At 49.5% G+C, this 20,453-nt stretch overlaps 1 protein-coding gene and 1 long non-coding RNA gene across 3 annotated transcripts; both read right to left on the bottom strand.

Annotated features, from left to right (window-relative positions):
• Positions 1–4,745: 4,745 nt before the first annotated feature.
• On the bottom strand, positions 4,746–11,621 carry LOC117804388. 2 transcript variants are annotated; one of them, XR_004628755.1, is made up of 3 exons: positions 10,558–11,621; positions 10,273–10,370; positions 4,746–7,692 (listed from the first exon to the last, which is right to left on the bottom strand). It is a non-coding gene; the product is annotated as an uncharacterized LOC117804388 (long non-coding RNA). The 2 variants fall into 2 exon arrangements; XR_004628754.1 differs by having other exon boundaries at positions 10,273–10,360; positions 10,558–11,620.
• Positions 11,622–17,234: 5,613 nt separating this feature from the next.
• Positions 17,235–17,908, bottom strand: LOC100469641 (mitochondrial fission factor-like). Its single transcript, XM_034672018.1, is given in 2 exon segments — positions 17,235–17,620; positions 17,623–17,908. Coding segments are annotated over 2 exon segments (639 nt in total). The 5' UTR covers positions 17,876–17,908.
• Between the last annotated feature and the right edge of the window lie 2,545 nt (positions 17,909–20,453).

The following is a 20,453-nucleotide window of genomic DNA, read 5'->3' as shown; positions in this document are numbered from 1 at the left end:
CCTTGGCTGGCTGGTGGGCGCCCTTCCTAGCGGCACGCGTTGGAGCGCGCTGACAACCTCGCTGTCACCGCGGTTGACAAGCACCGAGAAAGACAGTCCTCGCCGCCCCCCAAATGGGGCGGGAGACTTGGGGGGGAGGGTGGGGGGGCTGGCGCAGGAGCAGAGCTGTCCCCAGGCAGCCGGGCAGCGCGTCCCCGGAGGCCGCCGGCGGCGCAGCGGAGGCGCCAGGCGCGTCCGGGAAGTCTGGGCGGCCGTCCGCCCGCAGCTGCCCCCAGGTCCTGCGGCCGAGCCAATCGCGACGACTCGCCGGCGGCGGCAGCTCCCCCTTCCAACCCCCAACATCGCGCCGGTAGCTTAACCCTTCCCTTTCCGTCCCCCTCCGGGTCGGGAGGCGGGCCAGGGGACTGGCTGCTCCGATCCCAGGTGATTCAGCCTGGGTGCTTGGCGCGGAGCCGGGGTGGAGGAGGGCCCGAATCTGGCCTTCGGAGCTTGGAGTGTCCCAGGGGCCTGCTTATACTGCCCAGACAGAAGTCCTGGTGGGCAGCCTCAGCAAGCTGCAAGTACAGGACCAGCCCAGCTGGGTCCTCTGGCCCTATCTGTGGTCAGTGCCATCTTCCCAGTCACTAAGGAGATCACCCCTTGTCTACCGCCATACCTCCCTGAACGGGCTATCTCGTCTGATCTCGGAAGCTAAGCAGGGTCAGGCCTGGTTAGTACTTGGATGGGAGGAGACCACCCCTCATTCCTTGGTCCCATACACCGCCCTGCCCTGTCCCCCCAGGTTCCCTGCAGCCACATCTGCTCTCCTGTCCTTCCTCCCAACATCACAGGGATAGCAGGAATGACACACCAATAACGACGACTGGTTTTACTATTTTTACTCTCATGTTAGGCACTGTGCGGTCCCTTCACATCAATCGCCGTGTTGCCCGGGTGATGGACGAGAGGCTAAGGACTTGGCCAAAGTCACAGTGGAGGAAGCTGAACAGGATCCTGTCTCCTGCTCAGGACTAACGTCCCCCTCATCTCCGCTACTGCGCCCCCCCCCACTTCTGTTGTGTAGACAGATCTAACCCAATTTGTTCATCCATTCATCAGTTGGTGGATATTTGGGTTGTCTCCATGTTTGGCCATTGCGAATAGTGAACATACGTGTGTATGTATTTGAGTACCAGTTTTCAGCTCTTTGGTGGGTACATGGCTAGGAGTGGAATTGCTGGATCATAACGGCAATTCTGTGTTTAACTTTTTGAGGAAACACCAAATTGTTTTCTTCAGTGGCTGCACCATTTTGCATTGTTACCTGCACTTGTTCTTTTTCTTTTCCTTTTTTAAAAACATTATTTCTATTCTTGTGGATGTGGAGTGGTACCTGGCTTATTTATGTATTTGTTTTCTCAGCTGAACGGTGGTTTCAGGTGGCAGTGATTTACCAGTAGGGTGGGAGAGGTCAGGCTGCCTGGTGGTGGGGTGAGGACTGTACACACTGCCTCAGATGGCTCTCACAATCCTTCCGGGGGGTACGATTCTCTCTATGACAAAATACCCTCACGGAGAGTGGGTGACTTGCTCAGGGACATCCAGCTGCTTACTGAGGAAAATTTTGCTGATTCCAAAGCCTCCTTTTCCTCTATTTCCTGCTGTCCCTGTAAGTCTTAGGAATTAGGCTGGTCCCCAGATGAGCTCAAATGGCCGAACCTGCACGCCGTGGCAACAAAATTCCAACCCAGAAGTGAGGGATCTGGTTAGATGTCAGAACCAAATTTCTATAGGCAGATACTTTCTGGAACGTGAGCCCCTTTCTGTGAATTTGGAGTCTAGAATAAGACCAGAATTTTGGGAACCTGGCCATTGCTGTNTGTCCCCCCCCCCCCCGCCCCGCTTCCTTTTTGCTCACCTTCGTTCCTACTTTATTTTTTGGAACTCTTCAGCAGAGTGCGGGAAATCCAGAGGTTGGAACGGCATTTCAAGGAGGAGCAGCGCCCCCTCGTGGCGGCGCTGTGTTCCTTCGCGAAGGACCCACAGCTGGTCCACCCTGGGAAATCAGGACCACGGATGGGGGATGGGCGCCCTCTCAGGGACAGAAGGCAAGTGCCTGTAGTATCTAGGGACAGGACACGGACGCGAGGAGGGTGGGAGTGGGGAGCCCCTCAGTCATCCAGGTATTGGAGGAGGAAAGGCAGGTGCAAGCAGGCACATGGGCCCAGCACCCCTAAGCCCCAGGGGCCCTGGTGTCTTGGGTGGATGGGAAGGGATATCAGGTAACCCTGGAGCCTCACCAGACTCCAGGGGAGCAGGGGCCTCTTTGGACCTCACAGGTTTGAGGGTGGGAAGGGGCCTCCACACTCGTATTTTCAAGGCTCTGGCTCTAGAGAAGCAGTGACCTAGGGTAGGCCCTGCTACCCTTCTGCTGTTCTTCCCGGTGCTGCATTGAGGCTGCTGAGAAGAGTCTGCTGACACAGCAGATGAAGCTCTGAGGGATAGAAGGCCTTGTTTCAAATCACAAAACTGTAAGACCAGGATCTGGGGCCACTGGGACTTGGACCATCCTGGGCGGCTGGCACAGTGCTCATCCATGAGCCCTGGTGGCTTTGCATGGTCCTTATTCTCACTGCTTGGGAGAACATTGCACCAACAGAGGGAACTTGGGCTACAACGGTTTAGTCCAGAGCCACATCTGTCTCGCTTACAGACCCCTCATTTGGCCTAAATTCCAGGTCCCCCTAGCCCAAATCCAAGCTCTTTCTGGGCTTGGTCACTGGTGATGCTGTCTATGGCTTGCGATACCCCTCTCCCTGGATCTCTCTCTGGCTTGGACTCTCCCATGTCCCCATGCACAAGCTTCGTACTCAACCTTGTCTTTGGCATTCAGAACACTTTAGAAATGTTTTTCTTCTTTTTTAAAAAATATTTTTATTTATGAGAGAGAGCAGGGGTGGGGGGAAGAGAAAGAGAGTGGGGGAAGGAGCAGAAGGAGAGGGACAAGCAGACTCCATGCTGAGCTGGGAGCCTGCTGTGGGGCTCGATCTCACAACCCTGAGATCATGACCTGAGCCAAAACTCAGAGTCAGATGTTTAACTGACTGAGCCACCCAGGTGCCCCTAGAAATGCAGAGCTTTAGAATGCATTCAAACTTAAGTTGTTATCAAGTTAAAATAGAATGTTAAAATGTAAGCTATTACATGTAAGCCTTATGGTAATGACAACCCAGAAACCTATAGTGGGTATACAAAAGATAAAGAGAAATGAGTCTAAGCATAGCACTAATGAAATTCATCAAAGGACAAAGGAAGAGAGCAAGAGAACAAAGGAACAGAGGGGAACTACAAAAACAGCCACACAATAATTAATAAAAAAGAAATAAGTACACACACCTATCAAATAATTACTTTATGTATAAATGGACTACATTCTCCAATCAAAAGACATAGCATGACTAAACGTATAAAAAAATAAGACCCATCTATATGCTGCCTATAAGACTCACTTTAGATATAACGACACACACACACACACTCTGAAAGTGAAGGGATGAATAGAGATGTTCCAATCAAATGGAACCCCAAAGGAAACTGGGATAGCTATACTTATAGCAGACAAAACAGACTTTTGTAAAAAAAGATTTTATTTATTTGAGAGAGAGAGAGAAAATGAGGGGAGGAGCAGAGGGAGAGGGACAAGCAGACTCTGTGATGAATATAGATGCAAAAATCCCAAACAAAATGTTAGCAGACTGAATTCAGTAATACATTAAAAGGATCATACATCATGATCCAGCAGGATTTATTTCAGGGATGCAAAGATGGTTCAATATTCACAAATCAATCAATCTGATATATCATGTTAACAAAATGAAGGATAAAATTATATGATCATCCTAATAGATGCAGAAAAAGCATTTCAAATTTCAACATGCATTTAAATTAAAAAAAAAAAAACTCTCAACAAAGTAGGTATAGAGGGAATGTATGTCAACATAATAAAGGCTATACATGACAAGCCCACAGCTAACATCATACTCCACAATGAAAAGCTGAAAGCTTTTCCTCTAAGATCATGAACAAGACAAGGATGCCCACTCTCACCACTTTTATCCAACACAGTATTGGAAGTCTTATCCAGAAAATTAGGCAATAAAAACAAATAAAATGCATCCGAATTGGAAAGGAAGAAGTAAAACTGTCACTATTTGCAGATGACATACATAGAAAACCCACTAAAAACTGTTATAACTAATAATGAATTCAGTTAAGTTGCAGGATACAAAATCAATATAAAAAATCTGTTGCATTTCTGTACACTAATCATGAAGTATCAGAAACTAAGAAAACAATCCCATTTACAATTCTATCAAAAAGAATAAAATACCTAGGAAAAAAATTTAACCAAGGAGGTGAAAGATCTGTACTCTGAAAACTATAAAAACATAGATGAAAGATACTGAGAATGACACGAACAAATGGAAATATATTTCATGCTCATGGAACCTGTTTTGGATTTGAAGGTGAAAACTAAAAGACAGGAGTGAAAGAATTGAAGAAGATTCAAATAAATGGAGAGATATTTTGTGCTCATGGACTGTAAGAGTTAATACTAAAAAAAAAGATTTTATTTGAGAGAGAGAGGGAGAGTGAGAACAAGCGATTATGAGATGGGGGAAGGGGCAGAGGGAGAGGGAGAAGCAGACTCCCCACTGAGCAGGGAGCCCGATGCGGGGCTCAATCCCAGGACCCTGAGATCATGACCTGAGCTGAAGGCAGACAGTTAACTGACTGAGCCACCCAGGTGCCCCGAGAATTAATATTGTTAAAATGTCCATGCTACCCAAGGCAACCTACAGATTCATGCAATTCCTATCAAAACTCCAGTGACACTTTTCTACAGAAATAGAGCAAACAACCCTAAAATTTGAATGGAACCACAAAAGACCCTAGATAGCCGAAGCAATCTTGAGATAGAAAAACCTGGAGGCATCATGCTCCCTGATCTCAAACTATATTGCAGAACTGTAGTAACAACAGTATGATATTGGAATGAAAATAGACTCATAGATCAATGGAAGAGCATAGAGAGACCAGAAATAAATTGATGCAAATATGCTCAACCAATTTACTACAAAGGAGGCAAGAATATACAATGGGGGAAAGGACAGTCTCTGCAATAAATGGTATTGGGAAAACTGGACAGCTACATGCAAAGAATAAAACTGGACCACTTTCTTCCACCATACACAAAAATTAACTAAGTATGGATTAAAGACTTGAATGTAAGACCTGATACCATAAAGAAAGAAGAAACTATAGACAGAAAGCTCCTTCACATTGGTCTTGGTGATGTTTTTTTTTAATTTGACAACAAAAGCAAAGGGATCAAAAGTAAAAATAAATAAGCTGGACAACTTCAAACTAAAGAGCTTCTGCACAGCAAAGGAAACCAACAGCATAATGAAAAGGCAACATATGGAGTTGGAGAGAATATTTACAAATCATATATCTGATAAGGGGTTAATATCCAAAATATATGAAGAACTCATGTAAATCAATAGCAAACGCAAACAAACAATGAAAAAATGGGCAGAGGATCTGAATAGATTTTTCCAAAGAAGACATACAGATGGCAACAGACACATGAAAAGATGCTGAACATCACTCATCATCAGGGAAATGCAAATCAAAAGCAAAATGAAACATGACCTCACACCTGACAAGTGTTGGCTAGAATGTAGAGAAAGGAGAACATTTGCACACTGTTGTGAGAATGTAAAATGGTGCAACCACTGTGGAAAAAACTATGGAGGTTCCTCAAAAAATTAAAAATAGAAGTACCACATGATCTAACAATTCTACTTCTGGGTGTTCATCCAAAGAAAGCAGAAACACTAACTGGAAAGTATATATGCACCCCCACCCCCGCCATGTTCACAGCAACATTATTTACAATAGCCAAGACATGAAAACAACCTCAGGCAGAAAAATGGAAAGGCTTTGTGAGGAAGTGACATTTGAGCTGAGCTTAGATGATGAACAGTCAGCCACTGGAAGGTGGAGGGGGGTTGGTGGAAGAGACCCCAAATCAGAACAAGCTTGATATGTTTCAGGGACAGAGTAAGTTGGTGTGGCTAGAGCAGAGAGAGTGAAAGGGAGAGAGAGAATTTCACTGGACCAGATGAGGGAGGGTGGGTTCTGAGTATGGAAGTTGCGAGTGAACAGTGTGGCTTCAGACTGCAGCTTGTTCGTGAGGCACAAGAACACCCCAAGTTTCAATGATTTGCTGGAAGCACTCACAGACTGAGAGAAGCAGCTATGCTCACGGTTACAGTTTATTACAGGGAGAGGATATGCACTAAAAGCTGTCGGTTCTGTTTCTCTGTTGTTAAGTGGGCAGTTTGAATATGTGTGTTTGGAGTTTAGAACATGAGTCTGGTATGTAGATGTATATTTGGGGAGCAGGTATCAGCAAACCAAAGCCACAAGTGGTTGAAGCCGTGGGTGCATTCTCCAGTGTGTGTGTGTGTGTGTGTATTCAAAGCTCTGAAGGTAGCCAGGGAACTTTTCCTTGTGGGGGCAGTGGCCCCTGAGCAGAGGTGGAAAGCCAGAGGGACATTTGAAAGAGTATCCCACAAGGATTGTGTGGTCAGCCAAGGTCAGGACACTTGCCCTGAAGTCAGGGAGGAGGATTGTCTGGGACAATGGCCACACCAGATCCTGACTGCAGTGTTGAGAGATGGGAGAGGTTAGGGAATGGAAGCCACTTTTCCAGAAAAGGAATGCATGAAGCAGCCTGCAGGAAAGGCACTGGACTCTCCCAATCCTGGACACAGTAGCCACCAGAAGTCTGTTATATTGAAATGCTTGAAGGTAGAGATCAAACAGACTGGCCTTGTGGAGGAGAGTTAGCAGGCAGGGAGCCTACCCCGGCTGAGTCCCACCCACTGCAAGTTCTCGGAGGTACCTGGAGATTGCCTGGAGCTCCTCTCCAATTCACATTCTCATCAGTATCTTGACAGAGTGGCAGGGGACAGCCACTGCAACTGATGGCTACCCCAGCTCTCCTGATCAGGGACAGAGTCATGAGGGGCTTACATCTCCTAGACCTGATGCCCGCTGCTTGTGCCCAGAGACTCTCAAAGCTTCCACAAAGCAGCTGCCTCTGTTTCTTACCCTCCAAGACTGTCACATGCTGTGTAAATGCCAGGCCACTCTCCCATTGTCTCCATTTCCCTTCTCTGCTCTCCCCAGGCTCCCCTGCCACCAAACTCACCTTTCCTCCTTTGGAAAAAACTACATTCCCTTTCTTATACAGGTGAAGTGTCTGAGCTCCGAGCCTGCCCCCAAAATCACTGTGGTACCCAGTCTACAGGACCATGCTAATGGCTGAGTCCTGCTTGGAACTGCGGAGGCAGAAAGGCCTGAAATTAGCCATGTCCCCAGATTCCCAGCAGGACAGTCCCCATTAGGCCTGGCTGCCCTGTCTGCAGTCCTAGCTGGGGCATGCCCCACCCCCATGGTACCCTCCTCACCTGGGCTTTTCCTTACCTGCTGCTTTTCCTCAGCTTGTCTGTGCTGTGCTGCTATCTGCGTGTGTATGAGCACTTAGCACCCGCTGTCCTGTTGCCCAGAGTGTAGCCTGGGGGGACATTACACTCTCCTTCCATTTTTCCCCTTCTCTCAACGACTCACCCTCAGGGAGGGCTGTAGGGAAGAAAATGAAAGGGGGCCTTAGGAGCACTGACCTGGGGGGTGTTGGTGATGTAGTTTTGGAATATAGGTGGGGTGGAGTCCGGAGCCAAAAGAATTCTTGATGGTGCAAAATGGTGGTTTATTAAAGCACAGGGACAGGACCCGTGGGCAGAAAGAGCTGCTGCTCCGGGTTGTGAGGGGTGGCTGGTTATATACTATGGGGTTGGGGGAGGTAAGGAAAAAGGGAGGCTGAGAAAATACTTTCATATGTTAAAGAAGACTCACAGGATAGGGAGGCCTTGCCATTGTCAAGGTAAGGTTGTTTTCCCCTCTAGTAAGGCATTAGCATCACAATGGTTGGGGGCTTCCTGGAAGAATGTCACACAAGTCCCATCCAAGAGTGGGGGTGGGTGGGGGGAGGTTGCAGGGTGCGAGCTTGTGCCTCGTGTTCAGCCAGCGTTCTGCTCCCTCATCACTGGGGGCCCACGGAAGGAGAAGGGGGTTGGGACTCAGGGGCATTAGAAGGGAGTGGGCTGTGGCCTGGCTTCTGCTGAAAATAGCTGAGGTCCCCTGCTCATCTGCTGGGGCAGGCAGGACGTCAATCTGCATTTCCAGAGATTGGAAGCTACAGCCTCACAAAATCATGGACGTGCTTCTCCTACTGGGGGGGGGGGACAGTGGCCAGAGGGTCACACCCCACATGGGTCTTGTCTCTTGCTTCCTCTTTTCTCTCCAAGTTATAGCCCCTTGCTTTTGAACAAGTGTCCAGTGTGCCTATGGCCAAAGGGTCCAGGCAAATGCTGGGCAGAAACAGGGACCTGACATGCAGAGGTGGACCTGTTGGCAAGTGCAGCAGGACTTCTGTGGGACAAGCTCCTCGGGACGTCATGCTGCACAGCCCACACACGGCCTCACACTGATCCCTTCCCCACTGACCTTCCCAAGGCTCCATCTCTGGCCCCACATCTGAAGGCTGGAGACACCCAGGCTTGGCCTGTCCCAAAGGAAGCTGCCCCCAAACTGTGCTCAAATAGCCTCTCTGCAGGGTCACTACCTCTCCTCCCTACAGGCAGGACTGCCATCTAGGCACCATCCCTGCTGACTCCTTGAGAGTGTGGCTTGGGGTCTCACAGTGGGGATGGAGAGTCTCCAATGTTCTGAGGCCCAAAGGTTAATGTGACTCTCTTGGTTAACCAGTGTCCACTGTCTTAGTGGCTTGGGCTGCCGGAAGCTAACACCATAGACTGGGTGACCTGAATAATGGAAGTGGACTCCTAGCCTCCAGAACTGTGAGTAAATAAATTTCTGTTTTTGAAACCACACAGCCTGTGGTATTTGTGATGGCGGCCTGGCAAATGAATACAGTGGGTAACACTCAGCAGCCCACATACACCTGGACTCTGCCACACGCAACGCCATTTCCTGCAAACCAGATTTGCCTTTCGAAGGGGGAACCCTGACTGACCGCCCAGACTCAGGTGAGAAGGGGCTGCTACTAACTGGCTCCCACTAAGCCACTCCTTCCTCCAGGAGGCCCACTCACTTCTTCCAGGGAGTGCAGGGGTGCATGGTTCTCAGGGCAGTGCAGGCTGATGAGAAGGGTCACCAAGCCCAAGCAGCCTTCTTCAGCTAGGATGAGACCCTGAGGGTGAGCAGAAGACCTGTCTGCAGGAGCCCCTCAGGCTTTGCCCAGTTGCAGCTTAGGACCCTGGGCCAGGAGAGCCCCCCAGTGCTCCTCCCATCTGCTCCCCATGGCACCCCAGATACTAAGCCACTTTCTTGGGGCTGCTGGTTAACTTGGTGTCACAGCCACCCCCAAGACTCCTGCCCTCTTAGGATGAAGCACAGACTGCTTCACGCCCATCACACATGGGCAGTCCCGCAAGCCGGGGCAGGAACATGCAAAGACTGAACTCTTCCCCCGGCCACATGAGGGCACCTCCACACTGACATTTCTTAGTAAATAAAATTACCTGCCCAGCCACTGCTCTGCTTAGTGTCACACATGCTGACCCCTTAGAGACCGCACACACACAAACACATCCTTACACACGGCTGCACATACATGGCATCCCTTCACACATACAGATGACCCTTCCCCTTCACAGACATCCTTGCCCCCAACACTCAGTCCCCATGGGCCCTGCCCCACCCACAGGTTATACACACAGTATATAAACCCCCCCACCACGTGCTCATGCCCCCATCACCTCACCCCACCCATCCTTGGTTGCCCGTGTAGATTCCCCTTTCATACAGTTTCTTTCCCACACACTTAGAGGGAAGGGAGGGGTTTTTCCAAGTGCATCTCTTCCCTGGGACCCTTTCCAGAGACTCCTGGCCTGGGAGGGTGGACAGAGTGCTCTTTGTAGGCCTGGGTACAGTTGGTCATCAGGGTCTGGGGGCATTTCCTTCACAGAAAAATGGTCCTAGCCCCTCCCTGCTGTTCCTAGGAAACTTGGGGACCTTGTTTGTCCCGTGTGCTACAAAGGCAGCAACTAATTGGGCAGGCAGCTCAGGAACCTGAGGTCAGCACTTGCCCCCATCCCCCTTCCAGATGTGGCCTCTGAGGCCTTGGTCACAGAGGCTCACCTGGTGTCATCTGAAAAGTCATTTGACACAGAAGAGAGGGCAGTTGAGGTCAGGCCATGGAGACCACAAATCTAGGCGGCAGGAGGACCTGGAAGAGACTTTTACCCCTTTGTTATTTCCCAGCTCTCCCTGCAACAATTCTTTACGTTCAAATTTCAAGGTTTAAATTACTAGTGTGATTTTAATAAGAGCAGCTATTAAAAGACTAAAGAATGACCCCCCCCCCCCTCTAGTGAGGTTCCCATCGCAAGACCCCAGAGCTGTTTCGGTAACGTCATCACCAACCTCTGCACTGGTAAATGCAACAGGACATAGAGTAGATGCCTTCTTCTTCAGTCACTGGTTTACACTGTGTTTCCAGGATGCCCAGGCGTCGGGTTTTTCTCCTGTTTCCCTGGTTGTGGCTTCTCAGTGTCTTTTCCTGATTCTTCTTTCTCCTCCGGACCTTTTCTCTGTTCACACTGACTGTAATGATCTCATCTGGTTATACATGTGCCTCTCCCACTCTCTTTCTCGCATGGACTTGTATCTGTGTGCCCAGCTCTCTGCTCACACCTCCACATGGACGTGGGCGCCCACTCACCTTTCCCTCACACTCACCTGTGGCTTTTTACTGCAAGCTGCTGCACTCAACTCAGGGCTTTCTGGTCACAGGAATGTGCCTGTCCAAAGTGCCAGAGAATTCATGCCCTGGAAACAGCCGTCATGGAACTGAATGTTGCGCAGGGCAAACTTTGGGCCTTATCGCGAACCCTCTCTCTTGTCGCACTCTACACCCCTCTCTCGGAATCTGACCCCCTCTTTGTCCACCGCCACTGCCCTGGGCCACGCTGCTTTTGCCCCATCCGCAGTCTGTTCTTAACTTCGTCGGACGCAGGTCAGTTCGGGCTGCCCTCTGCGACTCTCTCTTCTCAGTCCTGCCCGCCGCACCCGCCCCCTCTGTCTGGGGACTCACCTCTTCCCGCGGGGCGGCCTCGCGGGGCCACCCCACCCCCAGGACCGCCCTCCGCCCGCCTTCTCTTTCGCATTTGTCCCCCTGCTTCCGCGCGGTGCAAGCTTGCGGAGGGCCGGGCTCTCCCGGGCTATTTATGACGAACAGCGCCAGGCATACAAGGAACGCGATAAATATCTGTGGAACGCTTCTTCCGCAACCCGCCGTCCCTCCACCATCCCGGTGACCAGCTCTGAGACCCCTCTGCAAGCTGGAGGACCCACCCGAGAAGGAGAATCCGCTTCCTTTGTCCCAGAAGTCGCTCAGACCCGCAGGTCCTAGGACTACAAATCCCAGAATACGTCGCGCCTCCTGAGTTGTGGCGCTGAGCCTCCTGGGAGGTGTAGTCCATGCCGCTCAGTCCTTTTTTGCGGCGCTTTGGGGAACTAAGTCGGGCCTCCACTTTTTGGCTGTTTGGCTGTTTGGCTTTTGCCAGCGATGTACCCACTGGCGAAATAGATTTCGGCCTTCTTCCTCCGGTTGAGGGGAAAGTCTGTGGACTCCCTCCCGGCCAGGGTGGGCCAGGCGCCCTTCGCAGGTGCCTCATTATCTGTGCACTGGTGTGGGAACATTTACATTCGGTGTCCGTCATCTGAATGACGGCCTGGCATGTCACCCGCCTCTGCGTGGACACCACCCCACGGAGGGCCGCGCGCACCATTTCATTCATTGGTTCAACAGCATTTGACCGCCAGCTGCTTACCAGGCTGGATAGGCAGCCCCGGAGTCAGATTACAAACCCTTAGCTGGATATGCCCCAAATGTGGTGTAGTTTTAACTGGAAGACCCTAGAATGGCCGCTAGAGGGGCAAGGGCTGAAGAGGGGGACCCGTGAAGAGACTGTTGAAAAGAAAGCCACAGGGCCCAAGCAGTGTCACTTAGACCAAACAGGGGCTGGATACCTAATCTAATTGCAGATTTAACTTCCCCCAGAAACGTGGTCTTAACCCACCAGGCAGGGATTTTTCAACCAGCATCCCTGGCTCTGCCACGTGGGCCCTGTCCATCCTCCAAAGAAAGAAGGGGTAATCTGCATGATACCTTTGCTTTTCCCCCAAGGGAAAGTGGTCTGGAACAATCTGTTACCTTTGCTGGTAAGTTTCTTGGGCCCCCTTCTTCTATAAAAACCTTCCATTTTGTACACCCCCTCTATTTGCTAGATGGAATGAAGCCCCATTCACGAATCATTTAATAAAGCCAATTAGATCTTCACAATTTACTCCGTTGAATTTTTGTTATTTAACAAGACTTCTCTCTGTGTGACCTTGGGCAAGTCATTTAACACCTCTATGACTCGGTCTCCCCATCTAAACCTGAGTATAATAATAGTATCCACCCAGGCTCCAAGTCAGTAAACTAAGACGTATTACCTAATGTCACGACAGTTTCAAGTCCCCAGGAATGTCACCTCTAACCAGTCAACATCGTCGGTGAGCATGAGGAGATTGTCTGATAGACGCCTTCTGTTCCCCTTAGGGGTGTGACCTTGCCTAAAATAAAGGATTCTTTGCTAATAATTTCCTTTTTCCTTCTCCCTCTCTGCCTTTAAAAACCTTTCCTGTGTTTAACTCAGGGAAACTCTCCTCTGCTTGCTAGATGGGATGCTGCCTGATTCACAAATCATTTAATAAAGCCAGTTAGGTCTTCAAATATACTCAGCTGAATTTTATTTTTACAGAGTTAATGAAGGAGAATTATTAAGAGTAGTGCCTAGTAGAGAGACAGATCCATGCACAATTTAATAATTCTCATTATTAAAACCAATGCCACCAGGCAGGCGAGAGGTAGACGTGGCTTTGGCCAGGCGGTAGTGATAGAGCTGGAGGCAAAGGTTGTGATAAGTAGGTGACACAGGAGAAGGCCGAGGGCACAACATCCTGACTTTGTGGCTCCCAACACCCCGGGGGGATTGACAGACCAAGAGCCACAGGTGCCAAACATGCACTCTTCTCTTCAGCCTCTGCCCCAGGGTCACCTATAGCTTCATTATAATATATTTACGTTGTGGTTTCTACCTCCTCCATGGCGAAAGATGGCCCTGACAGCGCCAGGTAGAACCCTGTAGGGCCAAAAACACCCCTCCCAACCGTAGGAGTCCCTTAGATAATTGGAAACAGTCTCGGTCAGAGACCGCTCTGGCTATGACCCATAACCCCTGCAAACATAAAAGGAAAGACACCCCTAACGCTGGTGCAGTTGCTGCCTCTGTGCCCCCCCCCCCTCCCTTTTTTAGAGTGTACTGTCTTCTTTTTTTTTTTTTTTAAGGATTTTATTTCTTTATTTGAGAGAGTGAGAGAGGGAAAAGCAGACTCTCTGCTGAGCAGGGAGCCCAAGGTGGACTTGATCCCAGGACCCTGAGATCATGACCAGAGCCGAAGGCAGACGCTCAGCCGGCTGAGTCACGCAGGCCCCCGAGAATGTAGTGTCCTTAATAAACTGCTTTGTGCTCGCTACCTCCCTTCTGGGTGTCTTTATCTGAGCGTGGATTCTCATGGAAATCTCTGGTGAGGAGATCCTAGACCGGAACCTCCGTTCACACATCCTGGACTCTCCTTACCCGTAACAGTAGCGGCAGGCTCATGACAAGTAGTCACGTTCTGGAGCCAGTTTTCAAGTGGAGCCCACACATTGAGCTGAGAAGCTGGATGAAGGGTGTGACGTAAAGGGTTGTGCCTGAACAACCAGGAAGACGCCGGCGTCATTTCCTGAGCACTGGAAGCCTGGGAAATCCTGGCTGTTAGGAAGCACCAGGAATTGAGGTTTGGATATGTTAAACTCAGGGAGCCTATTGGACGCGCCATACAAATGTCGAGTGGGCATTTGGACATGAGACTGGAATGTGGGGAAGTCCAGGCTGTAGAGACAACTCTGGGAGTAATCGGGATATAAATAGCTTTTGAGGCTACTAGGCTGAATGAGTCACTGGGGGCGTGAGTGAGATGGAGGCAGCCTGCGACTGAGCCGAACGTAGAAGGCTCTGGCTAGGAAAGCAGCAAGGACAGGAGCCCCACCTAGGTGAGACTCTAGCTCTGCCATGTGGGAGATTTGTGGTTTCAGGCAAGTCAGCTAAACTCTCGGAGCCTCAGCTTATTCACCTGAGGAGGAAATAGGATTGTGTGAGGGTTAAAGGAAATAATGCAGCTACAGGGCCCTGCCCAAGGCCTGGCTGAGCTAGGTGATTGGAGCAACCGTGAGCCTGGAGTGACAGATGCCTCACTCCTATCTTACCCTTTCCTCATAGATTTCTACCCTGGGGCAGACACCCAAGAATTCAAGACACTCAGAGGGAGCAACCTGCAAATTCCAGGCCCCAAACATTCCTCCTCTGGTCAGCTCGCTGCCCAGGTCTTAGGCAGAGCTCAGAGCTGGGGTCCTGGTTCCACTTCCTCTGGTCAACAACAGAAGGGACTTGGAGCAAACTGCAAGTCTACAGGGATGGCTTAGAGCCAACGTATGAGCAGGGAAGAAAGAGGCACATTCGCATCTTTAATGATACAATTTTTGTCAATTATAATTTAGTGAAGCTAAAAATAGATTAAAAAAAAATAAGACAAAGCGATATAATAGAACCCAGAAAAAGAAAGAAAAGGAGAAAGAAAGAAAGAAGAAAGAGGCACATTCTGTGGCTCTCTTCCCGTCTTAGTCTGTTCTGGTTGCTCTAAGCAAAAGGACAGACCATCAGCTCATGAACAACAGAGCTGACGAGCTCGCAGTCCTTGTGGCTGGAAGTTGGAGGTCAGAGTGCTGGCCTAGTTGGACGAGGGCCCTCTTCCTGGCTTGTGTCAAGTGCCTCCTCACTGTTGTCCTCACGTGGTGGAAGGGTGAGGGAGCCAGTGGGCTGTCTTTTATAAGAGCACCAATCCCATTCGCGGGGGGTGGGATCCACCCTCATGACCCAGTCACCTCCAAAGCCCCATCTTCTACAGTGTCACGTTGGGCACTAGGGTTCCAACATGTGAATTCTGGGGGGACACAAGCATTTTGATCGTGGCACCACTGACTAGTAAAACAGGACCGAAGTGCTCTGTGGTGGGAACCAAATTCAGGCTTCTGATCTGTGAGTGGCTCCTGAGGGCCACGCTTTTCCACAAGAGGTGCCCAGGGCTGTGCGTTGTCCAGAGCGTGCTGACTGGTGACAGGCATCAACTCTGCTCCAAGGTCTCTCTACCGAAAACTGTTGTTGATTTTGCCCTTTTGCTGACATATTATTTTCGCAGGCAGACAGATTTCTATAGTTTTGATTCAATTGTCATTGTTTTTATTTTTTATTTTTTTATTTTTTTTTCAAAGATTTTATTTATTTATTTGAAGAGATAGAGACAGCCAGCGAGAGAGGGAACACAAGCAGGGGGAGTGGGAGAGGAAGAAGCAGGCTCCCAGCGGAGGAGCCCCATGTGGGACTCGATCCCGGGACGCCAGGATCACGCCCTGAGCCGAAGGCAGCCGCCTAATTGTCATTGTTTTTAAACTGACTTTACCCTGTCAGGAATGTATTTCTGACCATCTCGATTTGATATTTTGTACCCTGGCCTCTCAGTCAGATTTGAGAGACTCTGTAGTGTTTTGTATTATTAAATTTGCTGGCCCCTTCAGATTTCTTGGCAAAGATGCAGGTAATGCCCTGGTCCATGATCACCCAGACCTCTCGGGATGGGTTGTCGTGCGATGGCTGCACTTGGCAGTGTTGTGTCGAGTTTTGTACTCATCAGAGGGATCTCTCATCATTACATACGGCTGTCGTCAAGAGAGCGTCGAATTGTGTCTGCTATTTCTCTTTTCTGAAGTGGAGCAGTCTTATGTAAACGAGCCTCATTTCTGGGTGTTCAGAACAAGGGAGGCCCAAGCAGGGATAGGGAACAGAAAGCCAAGATGACTTGAGGCTTCACTATTTTATTCCCTTCTCTCGCGAGTTGCAGCCCTGCCTCACCTCTAAGCGGTGGTTCCTATTTTGTGCAGGACTGTAGTTGTTTACGTGGTTCAAAGAAGGGATGAATTCATGGATGTCTTGCTTCCATCCGTGTCCCTGCACTGCTCTACCTGCCGTCCGCACGCAGTGCAGTTGGTCAGTTCCTGGCGTACCCCTATTTGGAAGCAAATGTCTACATGTACACTCTTATTCACTCCCCTGTTCTCACGGGAGGTAGCCTGCTGTGTGGCCTGCTCTGGACTTCACCTGGGGGATCCCTTCCGCTGTCCACACAGGGACACGCCTCTTTCTTGCTGCGGCGCGTTGTACGCTAGTGTGGGGCTGTCCCTACTTCCTTTGACCAGTTTCCTACTGACAGGCATTTGGGTTGTGTCCAAAGTTTTGCCTTTACAAATAAATATTGCTTTAAGTGAAAAGCTCATGCATGTGTGGAGGCAAATCTTCAGGATAGATCCCTAGTAGTGGGATTGTCAAAGGGCAGAGTAACTTTGCTAGATGGAGCCGAACCTTCTCTTTGGTACCGTCCTGCGTTGCCAACATGCACGGGGTGTCTCTTCTTCCACAGCATCACCCATGGATCATTTTGTCAACATTTTGGATTCTTGTCAGTTTGGTAACTGAGAAATAAGTCATGAGAAGTCAGTTTGCATTTATCTTATTGTGAGTGAAATTGAGTATCTTGTTTTATGTTCAAGGGCTATTTTCACTGTCTTTTCTGTGAACAGTCTGTTCATGTCTTTTGTCTTTTTTTGTGTTTTTAAAAAAGATTTTGTTTATTTATTTGAGAGAGAGAGGGCACAAGCATGGGGAGCAGCAGGCAGAGGGAGAAGTAGGCTCCCCACTGAGCAGGGAGGCTGATGCAGGACTCGATCCCAGGACACCGGGATCGTGACCAGAGCTGAAGGCAGATGCTTCACTGACTGATCCATCCAGGCGCCCTATTTTTATGTTTTTTAAAAAGCATTTTGCTTCTTGATTTTTTTTTTTGGAAATTCTTTATATTTCCAGCTTTTGAGACAATATTTTTGAGAGCTGAGGTTACCTCTAGCAGCGAAACCAGAGCCAGCTCTTAGGCAGCCAGAACGCTACAATAACTGAATACATGACCATTTCTCTTTTGGAACACTCTTCATTCTCCTCTTTTGGAAGTTGCAGACGTCTGTTTAGTTTGAGTGTCTGTCGTCTTAACGAAGCTGCACCTGTAACAGTCCTGTCGTCTGACGTTCCTTCAGTCGTCGTATCCGTACGTGACGTGCCCTGCACGGAGTCAGCTCTGACCAGCTGTCCGTTTTGGCAAACAGCATTTTCACTCATAGTGCGCTCTCTTTTTCGCCTGCCAACTGCACAGATTTCTTCGTTTTGAGGAGGTCCTTCTAAATCCAGAAAATCTAGTGGTCTTTCCCTTAGTGTAAGTACCCGAGGTGATGTGCCAGAGGTTTAAAGGGAGTTGACTGAATGAGGTCAAGATCTTCTGGTCTTGAAAATGGATTGTCTTCATTATTTCCTGCCACAACAGTCCTTTCTGGAACCCACACAAGGACACTAGCATTTGGAACTCCTTCTGTGAACCCTTGTTCCAGGTCTGCATTTGGTTGCGCTACCTTTAATTTCTCTGGGACCCTCATTTGCTGACTAATGCCTTCAGTATAACCCATTTCATACCGACTTCGACTAATCTCCGCCATCTCAGGGGCAGTGGGAGAAGGACGTGCTGCCCCAGTCACTAGATGTGCACCGGCAACGGCTTGTGATTCGGTACCATCCGCTTCTGTGCTTCTTAGTAACCCTTTACCTTGCTTCAATGTGCCTGCGCTGGATTGAGAGCCACTTTTGTCCCCCTGGGCCTGCTGGAGGGTCCCCGGTGAGGGCCACCACCTGCCGGATCCTGGTTCCCGGGCAAAGCACCAGCCGGAGTGGCTGCAGCGGCTCTTCTTGATTTTTAAAAAAAGATTTATTTATTTATTTATTTGAGAGAGAGAGAGAGAGAGAGAACTCATGTGCGTTGGGAGGAGGGGCAGAAGGAGAGGAAGAGAGAGTCTGAAGCAGATTCTGGGTTGAGCGTGGAGCCTGACAGGGGGCTCCATCCCAGGACCCTGAGATCGTGACCCCAGCTGAAACCAAGAGTCAGATGCTCAACCAACTGCACCGCCCAGGTGCCCCTTCTTGGTTTTTAAAAGCTCTTTATATATTAGAAAGATTAGCCCCTTATTTTTTATGTAAGTTGTACATTTTTTTTTACCAGCCACTTGGATTTTGCCTTTGATTGTGAGACTGTCAATTCCTTCCTGAAACATCTTCTGCTTTTGGCCTTCGGTTTACTCTCTGGCTGCTGCTCCTTGGAGGCCCTCCTCCCTCTGCCTGTCAGTCACGTTTGTGTCCTGCAGTAGGTGTCCTCCTGTCTTCTGCACCCTCTCCCTGGATGGCCTCGGCCATAACTGAGGCCTCAGTGGGCATCTCTCTGCTGTGTCTGTGCATCTCCAGCCGGGACTCTCCTTGGAGATGCCAGTCATCTGCCCCATCATTAATACTCAGATATCATCTCAGGCTGTGTGGGTCCCAGACTGGACTCGGTAACATACTTTCTCTTGTGACCCTTCTCCTGGAAGTGGCAGAAATCTCTCTCAACCACGTCTCTGAGATTCCCTACATCATACCTAGTGGTTGGTTCTCAGGTCCTTGGTGGGGAAATGTCTCCTTTTTGTACAAACTATCTCATGCTCTTGGAAGTTCATGATGTCCTGGTCTTGGAAGATCTTGCATGGGGGGGTGAGGGCTCCACTGGCAGCACTACCCTTCAGTATCCTTGACTTGCTTGGGGTCCATATGCCTTCACTTAATGTTATCTGCCTCTGCCCTGAAGAAGGCCATGTTGGTTCACGCAGATGACAGCATCCTCCCGGTACATTGTCCTCCATTTGCCGCATGCCATTGGGCACGTCAGCCCCCCAGGATGTGCTGTGGCAAGCAAAGGCCCCTTTTGCTCTTGGATGGTGGTGGTGTCCCCCAGGAGGCTCTAGTCCTGGAAATGCAGGACAATATGGGCCAGTTGGGCAGTGGTTTTTCCACATAAGAATGGATGTGCTAAGGCTGGGCTTAAGCGGTCAGTGACTGCATCATGGCACAGTGGGGTTTGGAAGTCCCAAATAGCTCTCACCACAAAGAGAGTTAAATCCCTCTCTTGGCTTCAGAAAAAACACTGTCCAGTTGGCTGTTTCTACAGCAGAATTCTCCAGTTCTAGAGTGAGAGTCCTTAAAGTGCATCTAAACCTTAACATGTCCTAGATGGCACTCCAAGTCTTCACACTGGGAGATACTGTGTCAGTATGCCCTGTGTCTGCAGATGGATCAACACCTCCTTAGCTAATTGAGAGTGAAATGCAGATCTCACCCCCCATTTCCGCTTGCCTCACTCTCCACACCTGTGTCACCTGTGAACCACCCTAGAGTGCTTTCAGACGTATTGCCAAGAATGGTCCAGCTCCCCACCTGGTCTTGCCCTAGAACCAGTGACAAGCAGCTGCTCCCTCTGCAGCCAGAAGGCACCTGTTGATCCTGTCATCTGACCATGTTGTTTGGTCCTTGGAATCAAAACTCATGTCCTCAGATGGGAGCTCCCCTTGTGGCGAGCACAGTACAACCTAGAGAGTTGTCTAATTTCTACATGGTACACCTGAAACCAGTGAGACCTTGTGTGTCAAGTATGCTTCAATAAAACAAAGAAACAAACAAAACTCCCCGAGCTCATGTTCTTAAGCAGCAGCAACCTCAGGGTGGCAGAGCCAGACTGGTGTGGAGTGAGGGAGGCTGTGGGTGGCACAGCCAGACTGGAGAGAGGATGTGGCTCCCTGGGACCGTGGACTGCTGCTGCGAGACGCCTGCACCCCGTGTTGCTGGATCTTCTGGTTCTTTGAGGAGGAGCTGGAACTGCACAGTAAAAACTGTAAAATCTCTTCTCCTTTCTTTCACAATTCTTTGAACATGCCGTCCTCCTGCCTGGATTTTATTTTATTTTCCCCTCCATTTCCTACCCTCTCTAATATCCCCCCAAGCCTCTTGGACACCTGAGTTAATGTGTCTTTGGTTATGCATGTGCCCGTGTATGTCATGCAGTGAGATTTGTGTACATATTATCTTATTTACGTACATTCATCCAGCCATAGATGTGGTGCTTGCACCCCTTGCTTAGGACTGTTTTCGTATCGATCCCTGTGCATTACATCATGACCCCCACGATGGGCCAGAAGGTGCTTCTCACTCCCAACG

Source organism: Ailuropoda melanoleuca, chromosome 11 (assembly GCF_002007445.2).
Source record: "Ailuropoda melanoleuca isolate Jingjing chromosome 11, ASM200744v2, whole genome shotgun sequence".
In the NCBI taxonomy this organism is placed as follows: Eukaryota; Metazoa; Chordata; class Mammalia; order Carnivora; family Ursidae; genus Ailuropoda; species Ailuropoda melanoleuca.
Note: the sequence above shows the minus strand (reverse complement) of the source record. Positions and strands in the feature narration are given on the sequence as shown.